This window comes from Tamandua tetradactyla, chromosome 3 (genome assembly GCF_023851605.1).
Source record: "Tamandua tetradactyla isolate mTamTet1 chromosome 3, mTamTet1.pri, whole genome shotgun sequence".
Taxonomy (NCBI): Eukaryota; Metazoa; Chordata; class Mammalia; order Pilosa; family Myrmecophagidae; genus Tamandua; species Tamandua tetradactyla.
The window spans coordinates 84,732,964-84,754,416 of NC_135329.1; the positions used below are offsets into that span (position 1 = coordinate 84,732,964).

The 21,453-nt window shown below is 39.8% G+C and overlaps 1 protein-coding gene and 1 pseudogene across 8 annotated transcripts in view; one reads left to right on the forward strand and one right to left on the reverse strand.

The window, feature by feature from the left end:
• The window catches only part of SAP130 (Sin3A associated protein 130), a 132,672-nt gene that overhangs the window by 54,043 nt on the left and 57,176 nt on the right, over window positions 1-21,453 (forward strand). For all 8 annotated transcript variants that reach the window (XM_077153435.1, XM_077153433.1, XM_077153434.1 and 5 more), the window contains 6 exons: window positions 62-209; window positions 346-436; window positions 638-742; window positions 8,153-8,294; window positions 9,606-9,727; window positions 11,257-11,559. In XM_077153435.1, the coding sequence (XP_077009550.1) occupies window positions 62-209; window positions 346-436; window positions 638-742; window positions 8,153-8,294; window positions 9,606-9,727; window positions 11,257-11,559 (911 nt within the window). The remainder of the gene's footprint in view (window positions 1-61; window positions 210-345; window positions 437-637; window positions 743-8,152; window positions 8,295-9,605; window positions 9,728-11,256; window positions 11,560-21,453) is intronic.
• LOC143677463 (E3 ubiquitin-protein ligase RING2 pseudogene) lies at window positions 3,255-4,232 on the reverse strand (annotated as a pseudogene).

The following is a 21,453-nucleotide window of genomic DNA, read 5'->3' on the forward strand; positions in this document are numbered from 1 at the left end:
GACTTTGGTTACATTGTGTTTAAGGAAGTTATAACTAATCCTATCTTTTCTGTCTTTTCAGTCGACCCACTCTGTCTATCCAGCATCCGCCATCTGCAGCAATTAGTATTCAGCGTCCTGCCCAGTCCAGGGACGTCACCACAAGAATCACATTGCCGTCTCACCCTGCATTAGGGACGCCAAAACAGCAGCTCCATACCATGGCTCAGGTAGGAGCAGGGGTAGACCCAGCACTGTGCCCACCTTGCTCAGGACTCAGTGATGCTGAAGGTGTGCTTCCTCTTACACTGGCTGAGGAAAAACCTTCTCTTTCATGACTCTTTGTTGGGGGTGTTTTTCCCACAGAAAACGATCTTCAGTACTGGCACACCAGTGGCTGCAGCAACTGTAGCGCCTATTTTGGCAACCAACACCATTCCTTCAGCCACTACAGCTGGTGAGTCAGCTCCTGCTCCTCCTGTTGGGGAAAAGTGGAATGTGAGGGGTGAGGTGATTTCCCAGTGTTGAACTTCTGAGAGAAAGAGAATAGGCTGGAAATATTCTCTTAGCTTTTCCAAACAGCCTTTCTCAGGTATTTGAGAAACTAATGTGTGCGAAGAGGCCATTGTTGAGGAACTTGCTTTCTTCTCCCATTTAGGATCCGTACCACACACACAGGCTCCCACCAGCACAATTGTCACCATGACTGTACCCTCGCATTCGTCCCACGCCACTGCCGTGACCACCTCCAACATCCCTGTCGGTAAGTGGCCTGTGATTTTATCATATAGGGTGCCACAGCCCTCTGACCAGGCCTCAGTGTAGGTGGCTGGTATTGAGTTCTTTATTGTTGTTGATTTCCAAAATAACATTGAATATGCCTTTTTTTTTGGAATTTCAATAATTTCAGCTTTGTTTCTTCAAGTCAGAACCATTAGCCTCAGTTTCCTCAATTGTACAGGAAACTGTTATCAGAAAATGAGAAATAATAATGTATCCAAAGGCCTAGTTATTACCAGGTATAGTGAGGCTTTTGTTCCCAGATTGAAATGGTGGTTATAAAGTTGGTTCATAATGAACCATCAAAACCTTGTGTAGGGCGGGCCGCGGTGGCTCAGCGGGCAAAGTGCTTGCCTGCCATGCCGGAGGACCTCGGTTCGATTCCCGGCCCCAGCCCATGTAAAAAACAAACAAACAAACAAAATACAATAAAACAAGAAAATGTTTAAAGATGTTTCCCTTTCTTCCTTCCTTCCATCCTTCCTTCCTTCTCTCTGTCTTTCCTTCCCTTCCTCCCTCTCTCTTTAAAAAAAAAAAAAAAAAAAAAAAAAAAACCTTGTGTAGTATCAGGAAACAGTATTCACCCCCCCCAATACAAAAACATATAGTCAGTACACTCAGTGCTCTGTGAAATACCTTTATTTATATTTTCCAAAGGATTACACATCCAGTGAATTCAATAATGATGCCAAGAGTTTACATCCTCTCATATTGACAGATAAACACACATTCATTCTCTAAGCACAAAGCTTATATTCACAAATAACTTTTTGTTTAAAGATTAATTAATGATCACTATGAAAATTTAGTTATTTAATGCAACCACTAATCTAATGTTGCCAATAAAATCTAAGTAGTTTATACCACAAAACCAGGGCTATATTCAGTGGGCATACATTAATAATCTGTACAATTTGACATTATACCAAAAAGGAATTGAATACAAAATTTCCCTTAATTTTTGCTAGTTTTCAAATACAGTTGCATAGATTACAAAAAAAAAAAAACTGTAAAAACAGATTTTAAATATTTTCATTAAAAAATTTGAATAAGCCTTTGAAATTTTCATACTGGGCTGAAGATTTGAAACATCAAGCTGGGCCCAGTCTATCAAAGTTGACAGATAAATATTTACAGTGACTAGATAGGCTTTAACTACCATGAAAGTAGAGGACTGGTCCCTCCTATCAGAAACCCTTTGGAGTTAATTTTCAGTGCAAGCACATATTTGTAAATATTGTAAATATTTGTAATATAAACTTGGAAACACCATTAAAATCAGGACAAAACTGAAAAATAATACCCGAGTCAATCTTATCTGACCTATCAGCATATAAAGCCCTTTAGCTCACAAACACCCAGGACTGTACCCCCTTCCTCTCCATACAAAACCAAGAAGAGTTAAATAATTTTACCCTTTTACTTGGCATTCATCTACAGATTATCTTTCACTACATATCAAGGCAAGGGTCAAGCTCTGTTAACCTCCTTCTCTAGAGTATAATTAGCAGAGCATCAAATTTATAAACTGATACAGCAATCCAAAATGCTGAACACAGTTTTCAAGCAAAAGCAAACTTTTTTTCCGTTGTTATTTCTATGTGCTATGTTATTCTTAAAATTTATATGGCTACCAATAAGGTAGGGAAGCTATGAACACATCTTGTACTTCTCATCAAGGCTAAAGTGCAAATCTACATATCCCTGGTATTTTAAGATGCAAAATATCAAATATACGTAATTAAGGAACTGAAGTGACAGTAGAATACAAACAAAAGACCTCTTTAAATACACACTTGACGACTACTTAAAACCAATTTAATTTTTTTTCTTCAGTGCAATCTGTAAATGAATGTTTAGGTGCTCTTCCCCTGGACCAGAAATTCCAAAATTATTGTAAGAAAAATGAAAAGACATAACATTGCATGACAGTGAACATAAGTTCACAAAGAGCCTTTGTTTAAAATGAGATATTATGGAATAAAGTACCATGAAATTAATAATTCTATGAGAATTGTTTTTAAGCACAGTAAATTTGAACCTTGGTCTTCATGAAGATACTATAGTTAATATAGAAAACTATAAATATACATGACTCTGGAAAAAAAAAAGTCACAATACCTATTATTTAGCGTTCTGTAGGCCTAAAAACCTTTTAAGGGCAGAGGGAAAAGGATGGCAAACTGAATTTTCATTTAAGGATAAAGAACTGTGAAATATTCCTGGGTCAGAAAAAGGTTCTAAATAGAACCACACTCTGAAAATATGCAACTTAGATTTTTTTAAAGGAAAGAAAAAGTACAGAATAATTGCACTCTCTTCCAAAAAGAAATCTTAAGAGGAAAGGATTCTAATAGTGTAAATGAGTCTGGCTCAGAAAGAAAACTGAACAACATATTCAGAATTCTGTCCATAAAAGTAATGATGGTATATCTTTAATATTAAAGAAATAGACTCTTAAAAAGTTTATTCTCAGAATTGGTTTTAGGAAACGCTTATTTATGCTCCTCTGTGGATGCATAATAAATCCCATGGGTTTGTTCACTTTTCAGTATTTCTCACTAACCAATTCCAAAGAGAAAGAGCTACTTAATGTAGTGAATTGGCCGTTTGCTTTAGTTATGTAGATAGTATACTCCTTCTCACTGGCAGTATCCAGGTTCATATGATGTGATTCTCTTTTGTTCTGAAGTTTTTTTAATGCTAACTTCACAGCTAGATATTTGGATAAGTGATCAACAGTGGCATTGCCTGAAGTCTTTATGTAGCTTGTCTAGCACTGTCATCTTTTTGCTTAAGTGTTGAATGAGGCCTGAATACTAATTCACTAATGGACTTGCACTGGCACAGTCCATTATTGGATCAGCTGACACTGTTACATTGTTACCATCAAGTTCAATCCCAGAATCATCGGATACTTTGGTCCGTTTGTTACTAGGTCCTATTCCCTGATTGCTGTGTATGGATGCATTACTATCGTGAGAACTGTCACTGTTATTTTCTGCTCTACTACCATTTCAGTCTGTTGTTTTTGCCTCACTGTAGTCTGTTCATGGCCTGTGTCTTCAGTCCTTAACTCAGTGATATGACTGAGTGAGTGCTTGCTGATTATTGTGCTTATTGATCCTGGCTAATACTCTCTCTTGATGAGCTTCATAATCACAACTTGAACAAATTTTGCTGATTGAGTGCATCAAAGTTTGAGTCTGGCCTTAGTGTTCTTTTTGAAACTAGCTTTTGCTGACAGGTAGGACCTTCTTTGTTGCCACTTCTGAGGGCTGCGTTAGTGCAGTCTGCACAGAAACGATGTAAACACTCCTTTGTACTCATGGTATTCTTCAACATATCCAAACAAGTTGGGCACCTTAATTCACTTGAGGTGAAACCACAATTCCCAGGCCATCTGTTATTTCCTCTAGTTCCCTTGTTTTCCGTAATGATTGAGTGCCATTTGTCTGCATAGCCTGAGACATGGCGGCTCCTGACCCAACCCGGAACTCCACTGGCTGTGGCCGCAGCGAGATTCTGGTGCAGACTGCAGGTGCCGCCACGCAGTATGGCGAGTAGTACTGCCACACGGTAGCTCTCAGCTACCGCAATGGAGCTCGGGAAATACAATGGATTGCTCAGTGTTCATGAGAGATCAAAGGGAAGCTGGCTCAGAGTGGGCACAGCGAGGAGGGCGGGAAGCAGCAGACCTGAGTTTAAGTTTTAATATTGTTTTTTATTCATATTTGGCATTGACAGTAGGATAAAAGAGGATAATCTTTTGAATACTTTAAGCAAGTAAAGTTTTGTTTGGTGACATAGATGCAGCACAGCATTTCCCATTTTAACCATTTCAATTACACAGTTCCATAATATAAATTCGAATTCACAGTATGTATGGTGTAACCATCACCACCATCTGTTACCCAAATAAAATTTCTGTGCCCATTAAGCAATGACCCCCATTCTCCTCCACCCTTAGCCTCTGGTACCCTCTGCTTACTTTTGGTCTCTGAATTTGCTCATTCTAGGTTTCTGGTACACATAAAATCATGTTATCCAGTATTTGTCCTTTTCTGTGTAAACTTTATTTTAGACTCTAGCTTTAACTTATTCATCATACTTTGCCTCTTCTATGTGTACCTTTTTAAGAAATAAGTTAACTTTATTCACATAGTTAAACACAAACAATGGAAAAGGAAGAATAAAAGCAAAGGTCTGGAATGAGGAGAACTTGCAGACTTTATTACATTGTTCTGTAAACATCAGAGATGCAACAGTGAGAAGAACACTAAACTTTGAGTGTGTTATTGTGGGTTGTCACTTGAGTTCTAGCCAAGGTTCTTACATGGCCATCCTAATACTTTTTTTTTAGGTTTTATTTATTCCTTTTTTAAAATATATCTATACTTTGAATATTTTAAAAATCTTTGAAAATTTTCTGGCAGCCATACTTCAGTCACCTAGAGCAGGAATTGGAGAACTTTTTCTCTAAAGGCCCAGATAGTAAAAATTCATGGCTTTGGAGGCAATAGAAGTCTGTGTTGCAATTGCACAGCTCTGCTGTCCTAGAGCTGAAACAGCCACAGACAATATAGGAACAAATAGGTGTGGCTATATGCCAATAGAGTTTTTATGGACACAAATTTGAATTTCATATAATTTTCATGTGTCACAAAATGTCCTTTTCATTTTTTCCCCCAACTGTTTAAAAATGCAAACCATCCTTTACTAATGGGCCATATGAAAAAAAAAAAAAGGTAGTGGAGTAGATTTGGCCCATGTGCTAGGGATTGCCACCTCTTGTCCTGGGGACTGGTATCTCATGCCCTCAGCTCCCAAAGCAAAGGTCTGAGAGGCTGAAACTGCTCTCTAACCCATCAGCCCCAGGTTTTGGTTTCCAGTGTTGATTCTGCCTTGATCCTGTGAATGGTGATCAAGTCATCTCACTGTTTCTCCACATCTAGAGATATGGGACAGCCACCATCTTTTCAACATAGCAGACTTTCAGAAGCAAGATTGCTTTAAGTGGAGAGGACACACTGACACATTGTCAGAAATCTGGTGCTCAGACCTGGAAGTGGGCATCCCCTCCCTGCTGGATCAACATCTCAGGAAGTCCTTGCTCCTCCTCTTGATAACTAGGCCATGCCAACCCTTCAGTACTCATCATACCCCATAGAAGGCCACTAGCAGAGGGCATTGCAAAAGGTCTTTCCCATGTGTCTGTTCACCATAGCTTGGCACTGGAAAGATAACTCTCTTACCCATCTAAATGCAGTTTTGCTCTTGTGAAAGGAATTTTGGGAATATGTGTTTACCATTAATAAACTTTTGTTGGAAAAGGTGGCTGAGTGTTTCTTATTGACAGTTCAACCCATTTTCCGGGATCAGTCATCCTCAGCACTCTTAAGGACAGAGCCATATATATATGGTCTTGACTTTAAGTTTGAGAGCCTCACTAGGATATGTGTATTTATGAAGAAAACTGAACTAGTAAAGAGGGTGAGAGGGAGGGGGCAGTGTGCCATATGGGGACTATCTGGTTTCCTTTTTAACCCTCACTGTGAAGAATTTTTTTAAGGTTCCTTCTCGTTAATATCACTGTACCTTCATAAGAGATCACGTGGTGTAAGTACCAGGAAACGGAAATATGTTCATTTATTTGGCTAAAACCACTGAATTTTTACCTGTGTTAAGTCACTTTAGTGCTGTATTCTGTATCTCCCCAGGTCATACTGATCTTGGATCTTAAACCATTTACTAAGTTCCTAATAATGAGTATCATTCAATATGGTGACCAAGCATATTTGACACGTGACACCTGTTTTTTCCTAAGTTCCTTCAACTTTATATTCTAGTTTTGTTCTCCCCTTTTATAGTAACTCATATATTTCTTTGTTACGTCATAAGGAGTTCTCTCCAAAGAGATGTCTTGATTGAGAAGGGAAACCTGACATAATCCTAGAGCTCTGATATTCAGGTTGGCATGCAGGGGGTAGTAAAACTACTTAAGCAGCTTTTTCCAAATCATGCTTTCTTTCTCCAGGTGAGAGTAAATCTTGAATTCAGCCATTATTCTTGCTAATAGGAATGTGTTGGGTCTGAAAAACAAGAAGTAATTACCCCCCAGCATGGGGTTTCCCTCTCATGAGCTCTGACCTGTGGTGGTAGAACATCTTCCTTCTTTTCCCATGCCTCTGGCCCAGAGGGGTCTCACGATTACTGAGGACAGAGCAGATGATCACATCCTTCAGTAAATGGCTCTCTTTGAGGTGGTGTTATGGAAGACCTTTGCTTTCCTTATTGAATATTGTCTTCACTTTTGTTTTTAAATGAGAAGGTATTGGGTTTTAATTGGAAAACAAGTAAAAATTTTAAAACATGGGTGTATTAGTTTCCACAGTTACGCACTCTGCCAAATGGCAGCTGCATTCCTAATGAACTTATTTTCTCCTCCTTTTTGTGAGACATAGTGAAAAACAAGGCTTAGTTAATTTAATTCAGCACCCCCATTCTACTTAACTGCATGATGGAAAAGATGTCAAACCAGCTTCTTTCTGCATTAGGTAATATCCCAGCTGTCGTCCTGCAGCAACTCCTCCAGCCCCCTCCCTGAGGAGCTGGGCAGCTTCACCATGGATTTGCACTGCATTCCTGTGGGGTCAGAGCTTGCACACTGGGTGAAGTGGTAGCATCTTCCTAGTCTCCAGGTCGGAGTGCCTGGACTGGTGTAGCCCAGGTTTTTATACTGATGAAAGCTACCCCCTCCACCCAAATGCTCACGGTTAGAGTTAGCTGGGGTTTGTGAGCACAGTGATGGATTTCCCAATTTGGCTGCATCTAATAAGCAAAAGTGATTGGAAATTATAAAGTAAAGCAAATTTCAAGGCCCAGATTGAATTTGAAATATGTATGTCATATTGCCTAATGTATTAAGTAGAATCACTGTACATTCAAAAGACCTGAGAAATTATTGAGTTATGCTCTAGAACAGGCTTCCTCATATATGAGGAAACCAGGACTTGGGCTGTGGAGTAGAATCTAAGTTCTTGCCATTTCTGTAGTCAACATTTCATTTAATTTTTTTATTCAACAGTTTTTTTCTTTAAAAAAAAATTGAAGGTCTAAAAAGCACTAGGATCTTGGGGAGAAAGCCTGCTTGCTTGTATTTTTGTGCTATGTATTGTGTTGAACCCTGATTTGTTGAGTACAAATATGTCGGTGAATTATTGGAGTGAAATAAACAATTCACTTGAACTTTATCCATTCACCTTTCAGTTTTATTTTGTTTCACGCTTAAGACCCAGACTTCATATGACTGCATACTTGTGCATCTGGCAGGATGCTTTGGCTTGCTGGTAAAAATGCATGGGTAATAATGTGTTGGACTCTCTTTTTATAGCTAAGGTGGTACCTCAGCAGATCTCACACACTTCTCCTCGGATCCAGCCTGATTACCCCACAGAGAGAAATAGCCTGATTCCCATTTCAGGACACCGGGCCTCTCCAAATCCTGTGGCAATGGAAACCCGAAGTGACAACAGGTAGATGGAGAAGTGCTCTTTTGTGGCATCAGTCATTCTGATTTTCCAGTAAAATAAAATGTCCAAAGTATGTAAAATGTTTTTATTTCATGTTTTCAGATCTCCCCACTGAAATAACACATTGTGTAACTTCTTTTTTAGTTTCCTAGTTTTATGAAAATGTGCAGCCATTCTCCTTTTGATAGATATTCTCTTGGTATCTATTATTTGTTTTGTTGCACATGTGTAGAATTTTTTGGACCCATTTGAGAGTAAGGATTGCACATCATGACCTTGATCTCCATATGGTTCCTAAGAGCAAGGACGTTCACTTGCTTAACCACAGTGTGGCTGAGACAGTCTTCAGCTTTTCAACATCTGTCGTGCCTGGATGTTTGTGACATGTATAGGCCACTTGCTTCTTGAATACCCTTCAGTGTGCATTTGCTGGGTTCTTGCCTCCTGGTCAGTTAGATTTAGGTTATGCATTTTTGGAGGAAATGGCACTGAAGGGATGTGCTTTCCCTCTCTGTTCATGACATTTAATTTTAGTTGGTAATCAGTGCGATTGTAATTAGGAGCTGTATTAGTATAGGAAAATAAGATTTTCTTATAATCTTTTCTCATATTTTCCCTGTTCAGTTTTGGTATCAAGGCTACATTAAGCTCAAAAAATAAAGTTGAATTGTTTTTATTCCTTTGAAATGGTTGGTATAGGATTGGGATTACCTGTTTTGTGTATGTTTGATAAAATTCACCAGTAAAAACCATCGTAGCTTATTGTCTTTCAAGAGGTGTTGAGCAAGAAAAACTTTTGATTCCTGAGTTTTTGAGTCAGTTTTGGCAATTCTTCTTCTAGAAAATCATCCACAAAAATTATTTGTGATTTGGGGGCGGGCCGCGGTGGCTCAGCGGGCAAAGTGCTTGCCTGCTATGCCGGAGGACCTCGGTTCGATTCCCGGGCCCAGCCCATGTAACAAAAACGGAGAAACAGAATACAATAAAACAAGAAAATGTTTAAAAATGTTTCCCTTTCTTCCTTCCTTCCTTCCTTCTCTCTGTCTTTCCTTAAAAAAAAAAAAAAAAAAAAAAAAAAAAAAAAAAAAATTATTTGTGATTTGGTATTTATTCATATAGTATGTAGAGTATCCACTTATTTTTTAAGACCTTGCTCTCTATCTCCTTTGCTCTAATATTGTTTGCTTGGGATATGTCTTGGGAAAAGATGGGCTGGTAGGTGCATGGAGTATGAGAATACCGAGAGATAGGTTACTTGAAAGTCAAGAAGCAAGCTGACTATTCAGACTCCTGTGATGTGTTTTCCATCCCTAGGCCGTCTGTCCCTGTCCAGTTCCAGTACTTTCTGCCCACTTACCCCCCTTCTGCCTACCCGCTGGCTGCGCACACGTACACCCCCATCACCAGCTCAGTGTCCACCATCCGACAGTATCCAGGTAGGAACTCCTCATTTAACATGACTATGACATTTTAATTTTTGCGAGAAATGAGATAGAAATTCATCAATAAGTGTTTCTAGCCAAGGATTGACTTCCTCCAACTTCTATGTTCAGATTCAAATAAAGCTAAAATCTGAAACTTTGAGTTTTTAAATCACCATTTTGGTGATGTATAGAAATGCTGTGACTTACTAGTGATACTTCCAAGCTTTTATCCTACCCTGATGGAGACAATGTGAACAATTTTTATTACACCATGAAATATGAGTACAGTGACAGTGAATTAAGCTGTAATGTTCAGTTCTGGTCCAGTTCTGCTCAATACTCAGCATTCTGACATGTAAATGTATTTTTCTCTCCCAATCCAGGAAAAACGGATTTAAGTCTCAGGGTTTGTGTAAGCCTTTCCTATGGGATTCTCAGCTCATTTCTGGCATCTGAAAGCCAGATTTTCTATCTTATAGTCATTGTCCTCCAGCAGCTGCACTGTCCACTGTGGCAGCATGGACCCATTGGTCATTGGCACTTGAGATGGGGCTGGTGAGACTGAGGAGCTAAGTCTCTAATTGTATTTAATTAAAATTGGAAACATTTCAAGTATGTTGGGAGCAATTTGGTAATGTGAAACTATTTCATTTGTAGATTTTATAAAATCAAAATACGAATCAAGTATTTCTGGTTAAAATTAAGCATCTACATTGAGATGTGCTTTAAGAATAAAACACTAGATTTTGTAGACATAGTATGGAATAAAGAATGTAAAAGATGTTAGTTTTTAGATGGAAGTTCATTTTGAAATTATTAAATACAGTATTTATTAAAATTAATTTCCCATTTTTACCTTTTGTAATGTGGCTACTGTGACTTACATGATATTTCACCGGAAAACTAATATTTTCAAGTGTTATAAGGTATTTAAATGGTTCTGGAAACAGGTTCCTTCATTTCTGGATTGTCTTGATGGAGGAAAAATCGTTTTGGTTCTTACCATAAGTAGTGAGAAATCCCTTCTTTTTGTTGCTTCCTGGTGAATGGTGGTATTTTCAGTTTTTCTGTGTTTTAAATACACACAGTAGATAAAAGGAAACTTGCTTGTTCTCTCTTCAGTTGATATATGAAATTGTAAATTGATAACTACTATTTCAGAAATACCTGTGATAGGAGTTCTGTCAATTACAGAAAAGTTCCTTGACCTGATAGCCATGGTTATATTTCAGAAGTTTTATATTAAATATTTAGTACAATGTCTAGTTCATTGTTGGAATTAATGGGTAATTATTTTTTTTCTTGTTTTAATCCTGTTTCTAGTAAATCTATCAAAAAGACCTTATCAAATTGATAGGAAGTGGGAGGAAAAGTGCAACTCTTTATAGAGAGCTTTAAATTAGCTTAAAAAAACTGAGTGAAGATTTAGATTTTGCACAGAGGGGAAGGAAAGTAATGTCTTCCTATTAGTTTTTTCTTCCTTTATGGTGATGTCTAATTGGAGCTAACATTCTTCTAGTCAATTTTTGCATCCTTGTTAGTTTCAGCTCAAGCTCCAAACTCTGCCATCACAGCTCAGACTGGTGTTGGGGTGGCATCTACCGTCCACTTAAACCCCATGCAGCTGATGACAGTGGATGCGTCTCATGCACGACATATCCAAGGAATCCAGCCAGCCCCTATCAGTACACAGGGCATACAGCCAGCACCCATTGGGACTCAGGGGATACAGCCAGCCCCAATTGGAACACAGGGAATTCACTCAGCAGCCCCAATGAACACACAAGGACTGCAACCTGCACCAATAGCTACTCAGCAGCCACAGCCCGAGGGAAAGACTTCAGGTAATTTTCACTTTTTTGCTTGAAAGGTACTATGGAGGAAAGAGAAACACCTGGGTCTAAATCTTTCCTCTGTTACTTGCTGGCTTTGTGGTCTCAGGTAATTTGTATAGACCTTAGTGTTTGCTTTGTAACAGTAGTTGCTTAACATTTACCTTGCAAGATGATTATATTAGAAATAACATATATAAATAGCCTAATATAGCATTTGCATGTAGCAAGAGGCATTTTATAAAGGGTTCTTAGTTGAGCGGATACATTCATTTTATACTGAAAGTGCTCATTCAGTTTAAGGTTTTCTTAAGAATTGTATATTGTTTTAGAGTTCTGTAGAGAAACAGAATCAGCAGGAAATATTCATAAATATAAAATTTATAAAAGTGTCTCACATAACTGTGGGAACATAGAGTCTAAAATCTGTATGGCAGGTTGTGAAGCTGACGATTCTGATGCAGGGTCTGGATGAACTCCACAGGAGAGGCTCACTGGCCGAAGCAGAAAAGAGCCTGTCTCTTCTGAATCTCCCTTAAAAGGCTTCCAGTGATTAGATTAAGCACACTCATTGCAGGAGATACTCCCTTTTAGTTGATTACAAATGGAATCAGCTGTGGATGCAGCCGCCATGATCATGATTTAATTCTATGAAATGTCTTCATAGCAACAGACAGGCCAGCACTTGCCCAACCAGACAGACAAGTACCACCACTTGGCCAAGTTGACGCATGAACCTGACTGTGACAGTGCACCCCTTGTCAACTTGGTAGCTGTACACATCACCTTAAACCATACCTAATTTCTAAATAAAACACACATTTGTTTCTTTCACCTAGCAATACTCGGCTGTTCTGCATGTAACTGGAAGCACATAAAATATCTCCAGAATAGGGTGCAAGTCCTTGGGTAATATTCATTCTTAAACTTGGTATCTTACAACTTAAATAGTATAACATGAATGAAACAGCGTTACGGTCTTCATTTCTGTAACTGATTATGTAGTCGTAGTTCATATTTATCATTACCTTCTTCCACTACCCATTCCCTGTTCCCTTTACCCTCAGCAAGCACTTCAGCTCACTGTGATTCTGTGCCTGGTGGGGTGACCCAAACTTTCATTCCTGAAGTTTCAGACCAATTGGTAGTCCTGCCTGCATTGGGCTATTGCAGTTTTCCATTGATTTTAATTACAGAGCATGGTAGTACTAAAAGATGCCCTATGGGATCTCCTGTATTTCAGGAAAACTCTTCTTTACCTCCATTGTGTAGTTGCAGTCCTATTTCCCCCTTATAGCCAAGATCAATCACCCTAGCCAATAATGTAATCCCCTTCTTGGCTTCTTGATCCAGGGGCATGAGTAGCCCAAAGTGACCAGGTGGCAGTCTTAGATTCCAGTTCAGTGGAATCATTGTTTCTCCTGGTGGAAGGACTCCCCCTTTTGGAACTAAGACCTATAAACCAGCAGAGCTCAGGGTTGCAGGGACAGGAAGCAGAAATTTTCCTGCTGGATCATTAGGGGTAACAGTGAGTGGTGCCACTCCCATTTCCACTTGGTTCCTGGACCCATAGATCCTGGCTATATAAGAAACAGCACCATACAGCGGATGCTGATTCAGATGATAAACAGCTTCCTGGAGAACATTACCCCACCCCTCGAGGTATTGCCACCTAATTGGCACCATAATTGAGTTTACAAAAGGCCATTCCACCATTCTGTCAGTCCAGCTGCTTCTGGATGATGGGGAACATGGTAAGACCAGAGAATTCCATGAGCATGTGCCCATTCCCGCACTTCGTTTACTGTGACTTGTGTTCCTTGCTGAGAAGCAATGCTGTGTGGAATACCATGACAATGGATAAGGCATTCTGTAAGCCCATGGATGGTAGTTTTGGCAAAAGCATTGCATGCAGGGAAAGCAAACCCATATCCAGAGTATGTGTGTATTCCAGTTAGAACAAATTGCTGCCCCTTCCATGAAAGGAGTGGCCCAATGTAATCAACCTGCCACCGGTGATGTAACTGGCTGGTCACCTCGGGGAATGGTGCCATATTGTGAGTTGAGTGTGAGTCTCTGCTACTGGCAGATTGGACACTCAGCAGTGGTTGTAGCCATATCAGCCTGAGTGAGTAGAAGTCCATGTTGTTGAGCCCATGCATAACCTCCATCCTTACCACCATGACCACTTTGTTCATGAGCCCATTGGGCAATGACAGGAGTTGTTAGGGAAAGGGGCTGACTGGTATGCACAGAACGGGTCATCTTATCCACTTGATTATTAAAGCCTTCCTCTGCTGAAGTCACCCTCTGGTGTACATTCACATGGGACACAAATATTTTTGTGTTTTTAGCCCACTCAGAAAGGTCTATCCACATACTTCTTCCCCAGACCTCTGTGTCACCAATTTTCCAATTATGGTCTTTCCAAGTGCCTGACCATCCAACCAAACCATTAGCAACAGCCCATGAGTCAGTATACAAATGCACCTCTGGCCAGTTCTCCTTCCAAGCAAAATGAACAACCGGGTACAATGCTCAAAAAGTTCTGCCCACTGGAAGGATTTCCCCTCACCACTGTCCAGAAAGGCATTATAGTGCTGCAGCTGTCCACTTTTGGATGGTACCTCCATATCATACTGAACCATCTGTAAACTAGGCCCGAGTTTTCTCTTCCTCAATCAATTCACCATAAGGAACTCCCCAAGAGGCCATAACTCTGGTCTGGGAAAGAGAACCAGAGTGGAGTGGAGACCATGGGCATTTGGGCCACTTCTTCATGTAACTTACTTTTGCCTTCAGGACCTGCTCTGGCCCTATCTTGTATATACCATTTCCATTTTACAATAGAGTGCTGCTACACATGCCCAACTTTATGGCTTGATGGGTTAGACAACACCCAGCTCATAATAGGCAACTCAGGTCTCATGATAACTTGGTGGCCCAAGGTTAAGCGATTAGTCTCCACTAAGGCCCAATAGCAGGCCAAAAGCTGTTTCTCAAAAGGAGAGTAGTTATCTGCAGCACTAAGGCTTTGCTCCAAAATCCTAAGGGTCTGCATTGTGATTCTCCTATAGGGGCCTTCCAGAGGCTCCAAACAGCATCTCTATTTGCCACTGACACTTCCAGCACCATTGGATCTGCTGGATCATATGGTCCAAGTGGCAGAGCAGCTTGTACAGCAGCCTAGACCTGTCACAGAGCCGCCTTTTGTTCATTCAAAATTAGCAGCTTTTCTGGTCACTTGATAAATCGGTTGGAGTAGCACACCCAAATGAGAAATATGTCTGGCCAAAATCCAAAGAGACCAAATAGGCATTGTGCCTCTTTTTTGGTCATAAGAGGGGCCAGATGCAACAATGTATCCTTCATCTTAGAAGGGATATCTCTGCATACCCCACACCACTGGACACCTAGAAATTTCACTGAGGTGGGAGGTCCCTTATTTTTGTTGTATTTATCGCTCATCCTCTGACACACAAATACCTTACCAGTAAGTCTAGAGTAGTTGCTACTTCTTGCTCACTGGGTCTAATAAACATGATATTATCAATATAAGGACCAGTGTGATGTCTTGTGGGAGAGAGAAGCGATCGAGATCCCTGCAGACAAGATTATGACATAGGGCTAGAGAGTTGATACACCCCTGAGGTAGAACAGTGAAAGTATATTGCTGACCTTGCCAGCTGAAAGCAAACTTTCTGGTGGTCCTTACTAACAGCTACTGAAGAAAAGCATTTGCCAGATCAATAACTGCACACCAGGTACCAGGGGATGTATTGATTTGCTCAAGCAATGATACCACTTCTGGAACAGCAGCTGCAATTGAAGTTACCACCTGGTTGAGCTTACTATAATCCACTGTCATCCACCAAGACCCATCTGTTTTCTGCGCAGGCCAAATAGGAGAGTTGAATGGAGAATATGGTGGGAATCACCATGCCTGCATTCTTCAAGTCCTTAAGAGTGGCAGTAATCTCTGCAATCCCTCCAGGAATCCAGTATTGCTTCTGATTTACTATTTTGCTGGGTAGGGGCAGTTCTAGTGGCTTCCACTTGGCCTTTCCCGCCATAATAGCCCTCACTGCATGAGTTAGAGAGCCAATGTGGAGATTCTGCCAGTTGCTCGGTATGTCTATTCCAATTACATATTCTGAAACTGGGGAAATAATTACAGAATGAGTCCAGGAACCCGCTGATGGTCCTGAGCTAAAGCTCCATCAATCACCTGGCCTCCATAACCCCCACTCTGATGGACTAGAGTGACATTTTGGGTCCCCTGCAATTAGTCACTTCTGAACAGGGTCTAATAATCCACGAAATATCTGATCATTTCCTTTTCCCCAGTGCACAGTTAACCCTGGTAAAAGGCCATCAGTCTCCTTGGGGAAGGCTTGGAGGAAGATTAACAGTATCAATTTGTGGCTCTGTAACAGGGTTCTCCCCCAAAGGGACCAGACCTCCCTTTCATTCAAGGGCTCTGGGTCTGTAAGCTGTCTCAAGTCTGGAAATTGATTAAGGGGCTGTGACTCTGTGTTTTTGTAATTCAGGTTAGACTTCTGTTCACTTGATCTAGAACTCTTTTCTTTATACAGCTCAAACAACAATTCAGTAGACTGCCCATCTGTTGTATTTCTAGGTACCCCATGATTTACTAATCCACGCCACAAATCTCTGCAAGTCAGGTTATTTTGACTCCTCCTTTGAGTTTGCTGTCTATTATAATAGCCATGTCCACCCTATCTTTGGCCATTAAGTGCTGCCAACCTGGCTTCTGTCAACTCGGGATCCAGTCATCCCCAGTGTGTTAAGGATTCCAGCTTAGTGACAGTTCCCACAATAATATCTGACCTACAGAGAAGTGCAACTACAGAGCTCTTCAGGGATGATGGTGCGAGTCTCATGAATTTATTTCTCACTGTTCTGGTAAAAGGTGCATCCTCCGGACATTCCTGGGGTGTAAGAGCGGGCTTTGCATGAAAAATCCACTCTAACGTTTCAGTCTCTCTAAGCCTGTGAATCTCCTCATTTACATTATAGCAAGGCAGTTTTGGCACTTCAACCTCAGGTAATGTTGGCCACCTTTTGATCCATGTTTCAGCCAACCATCCAAACAAACTGTTAATGCCTTTTCTCAGCCCTCAAGCTATTATAATACTGAATGCAGAATCTCTGCTTAGTGGGCCCATATCAGTAAATTCAGCCTAATCCAGCCATATATTCCTCCCACGCCTTTAAAATCCATTGCCACACATATTCCCCTGATTTCTTTCTATATAAATTGAAAAACTCACACAGTTATTTTGGAGTATAACATGAACTTCTCATGTGAAACTTTGTACCTTACCTTTAGGGGCCTGTTGGGACTTTTGTCTAGTTATAGGTCTGGAAGACATGAGGGCTGATGGGGGTGGGTCATGTAAAGAATTAGAAATATCTTTCAAGCCATTTGCTTCAGGGCATTTGCAGTTTCATCTGGTGAAACAGGATTAATCACTGTAGGGCTAATCCCTTCAGGTGACAGTTGGGTGATCAACTCCTCAAGACAGGCTGGAGGTGGGGTGGCTATGTCCTCAGGGCAGACTATTACAGGGTTATCTAGAGAAGACTCAGCATGACCTAGGGTTTCAACCTTGCCTCCTACATCATTATCAATCCATATGTTGCCATTCCCATTTTTCATGGTTCCACTTCTTTCTAATCAGTGCCTTCACTTTAACAGCAGATACCATGCAAGATTGAGATTTCAGTTTATGTTGTAAAGTTGCTACTCTAACCATAAAATTTTGAGTCTTGGTTTTCAGAGATCTCAAGTCTACAGTTATACGAAATAAGATATTCCTTCTGGACACTCATAGGAACTTCTACATCTGTCACACAGCACTTAAGCTTCTCGTTTGAAATCTTAAGCCCATCCCTTTCACTCCTTAATGTATACAGTGTATCTGACAACAACCAGCCAACATCTCTATACCTCCTATTTCTACAAAACTCTATAAAGGTGTCAAAAACATTATCCCCCAGAGCTTGGCTTCATACAAGTGAAGCATTAGAAGAATCGAATGGTGATATTTCGACTATCTCTTTTGCCACCTCAGTCCGTAGATTGGCAATGTCATTCTGATTATAGGAATCAGAGTCCTTAGTGCTTTTGAATCCGCTCAGAGTAGAAGCCATTCATAAAAACCCATTTTTAAGATTCTATTCTTAAGAACCACTCCTGGTACCAAGTTGTATTAGGGTTCTATTAGAGAAGTAGAATCAACAGGAAATATTCGTAAATATAAAATAAATATAAAATTCTCTCATAACCATGGGAGCGTAGAGTCCAAAATCCATAGGGCAGGCTGTGAAGCCGACGACTCCGATGGATGGTCTGGATGAACTCCACAGGAGAGGCTCACCGGCTGAAGCAGGAAGAGAGCCTGTCTCTTCTGAATCCTCCTTAAAAGGCTTCCAGTGATTAAATTAAGCATCACTCATTGCAAATGACACTCACCGTGGCTGATTCCAAATAGAATCAGCTGTGGATGCAGCCAATGTGATCACGATTTAATTCTATGAATTGCCTTCATAGCAACAGTTAGACCAGCACTTGCCCAATCTGACAAATAGGTACTGCCACTTGGCCAAGTTGACACCTGAACCTGACTGTAACATATCCAAAGCTATAAAATCTTACAATGATATTAACTGATACTAAGTCCATGTTTAAAAAGATGTGCTGCAATCAATATGGTGGGATGAGACACTTCAGGATTCCATCTCCCAACAGAGCTTTGAACAGCCTGCAAGAACTGGCAGAACATCTTTCTCAAAGCTCCAGGAAACAGGTAGTAGTGTAGTACAAGGGCAAGCATCAGATGAAGAAAAAGGCTACTTAGCCTGGTACCCTGGCTGACCCTCCTTCACCGCTCACTTTGGCGTAGAGTCTGCTCATACTCCTAGTACTGATCCATGGTCCTGGTTCCAGAGACAGAGTGACCCCGGTCACATTCTGAGAATGTTTATATCTCCATCCCAAAACTTGTCCGCCATGTAGAAAGCAATTCACTGAGTTCCCCTACGGATACTTTGGTGGGAGAGCAGCTATGTCATGGCTACCTGGGGAAAGGGATTGCTGGCTGTAGGACATAAAGCATATTGTCCCAAACCGTGAGTAATCTGTTTCCTAGGGAAGAAGGGACATTCAGTACCATGTAACCGTGAACTCCTGCAGCCACACATGAATGCCCAAGACAAAACACATGCATAGAAAGGATCAGGGAGCCTCCTATACTTTGGCTTCAAGCTATTCTCTCAACTCATTGTATGGCTAAGCCCTGGAGGATGCTAGGGCTTTCAAGCTGGAAAGAGTGTTTTCTTTTTTTCCTTCCTCTTTTTGTTGTTGTTGTTGTTAGTTCCTAGCATCCAAGGAAAGTTCTGTCATAACTGTAATACAGGCTTAAGGAGTAGAGGCTTAAGAGTCTGAATTCTTGTAGTAAGCCTTAAAATATCAATAATGCAGTCTTCAACAAAAGATTATACAACATACAGAGAAAGGGAAAATGATAACCCAGGCAAAAGAGAAGATTAAAACATTAGAAACCATCTGTGAGGAGAACCAGACCTGGGACATACCAGGGAAAGACTTTTTTTTTTTTTTTTAAAAAAAAAGGTCTTTTTTAAAGACTTTTTAAAAAAGTCCTGATATGCTCAAAGAGCTAAATTAAAATGTGGACAAAGAACTAAAGGATATCTGGAAAATGATGGTTGAACACAAGAAGAGTATCAATGGTGAGATGAAAATCATGAAGGGGGATCAGACAAAGCCAAAGACTACAGAAACGGAAATTTGAAGTCCCTTAGAGAGATTCAGCAAAAGATTCAATAAAACAGATTCAGTAAAAAAAAAAAAAAAGTAAGACAAAGTCATTCTGTTTGTGTAGCTGAAAGAAGAATGTATAGAGAAGAGTGAATAGAGCCTGCAGAAACCTGTGGGATGCACCAGTGAGATTCCAGAATAAGTAAAAGAGAAAGGGATAGAAAATTCTAAAAGCTTCCCCCAAATATAACAAAAGACGTGAATATACACATTTAAGGTACTTGGTGAACTCCAAACAGGATAAACTCCAATATACCCACACTGTGGTATATTATAATAAACTCAAATGCCAAAAATTGAGAATTCTGAAAACTGCAAAAAAGTAAATAAGCAACATGTCACGTACAAGGGAGCCTTAATTAGATTATGTGCCAGTTTCTCATTGGAAACTATAGAGACAAGGCAGTGGGATGACATGTTTATAAAGTGTTGAAAACCAAAAGCTGCCACCCAAGAATTCTATATATGGCAAAACTGTCTGTTAAAAATGAGGGAGAAGGTGGGCCACAGTGGCTCAGCAGACAGTTCTCACCAGCGATGCCAGAGACCCAACCCAGGTTCAATTCCTGGTGCCTGCCCTTACCAAAAAAAAAAAAAAAAAAAAAATGAGGGAGAGTGTAGGACATTCATAGGTAAACAAAAACTGAGGGGTATTGTTACCACAAGACCAGCCCTACAAGAGATGCTAGAGAGTTTTACAGGTTGAATGGAAAGGACAATAAATGGTAGAACAAAGCCTCGAGAAGAAATAAAGATCTCCAGTAAGGGTAATGACTGGGGTCAATATAAATGCCAGTGCTAATATCAGAGAATATGCAAAGTCATAAAGAGGAATTAGAATGCAGGTGATCAGGGGTGGTAAGCAGGAAGAATGGGGAGTTAAAGCATCCAGGGTTAGTGTTTCTGTTGGGGGAGATGGGAAAGTTTCAGTAACGAAAGTTGTTGAGGGCATTGCAACTTTGTGAATGTGGTTAATTCCACTGAAAGAGCTTGGGGATAGTTGAGATAGGACAGTTTGTTTGTTCCCACAATTTTGTAAAAAAGAAAAAGAAATTGAAGAGACAATGACAAAGGCAATACACAATTGATGGGATCTAACAAGAGAGGAGAAAAGGTTCCAAGAGAAATTATTGGGACATATGAAGAAATTAGAATTTAGATTATCAGCGTTATTCAATGTTTAATTGCATGAACCCGATATCTGTATGTAATGGTCATTACATAAGTGAATATCCTTGATCTTAGGAAATGTATATAGCAATGTGTTCAGAAAATAAATTGATAAACGGATACTCAAAAAGAAAAAGATAGATGGCAAATGTGGCCAAATGTTAAAATTGGTGGATTTTTGTTTTGGTGGTAGTAGGGATGTGTGAGGTTTGTATTATTTTTGTAGCAGTCCTGGAAGTTTGAAAGTATTTCAAAATAAAAAATTAAAACAAAAAAGAAAGACTAATAGAATATACTTTTTTAAGAAATGGAATAACTCTCTGTGCTTAGAGTATTAATTAGCATTTCCTTTGATGTAAAGAAATAACTGTTCCTTACCTGTGTTATTTGATTTTAAGGACTCTCTTTGTGTTAATTCTATAGTGTGAACATATTAGAAGTAATCATTTTAATTTTTTAATAAATCTTGAATTTCACTATTTAATCAAAGTTTTTCCAGACTCTAAATAACTGTTATAAAGATGTAGTTGAACAAAAAGTTAGCCCATATGGAGGCCACCAGAAGAATGGTGTGACTACCTTTTTAATAGAACTTGCTAGAATATTCATTTTATTAGGTTGAATAATATGAAATTGCCTTTTTTGTAGGTCACATTCTTGATTATGGCTTAATGCTCAGTAATATTTTGATGCTAATTTTAAATATAGTTTGTTAAAAATAATTACTGATTGATAGACCTAAAGATAGACTAGAATGATATCCCATTGTTAGGGGCTGACGGAATGATATTTTACAAAACTGTGGTGGTACATTTCTTCAAGTATACTTGGGAGTGTACTACTAATCCAGCATGTTTCTTTTTCTATTTATC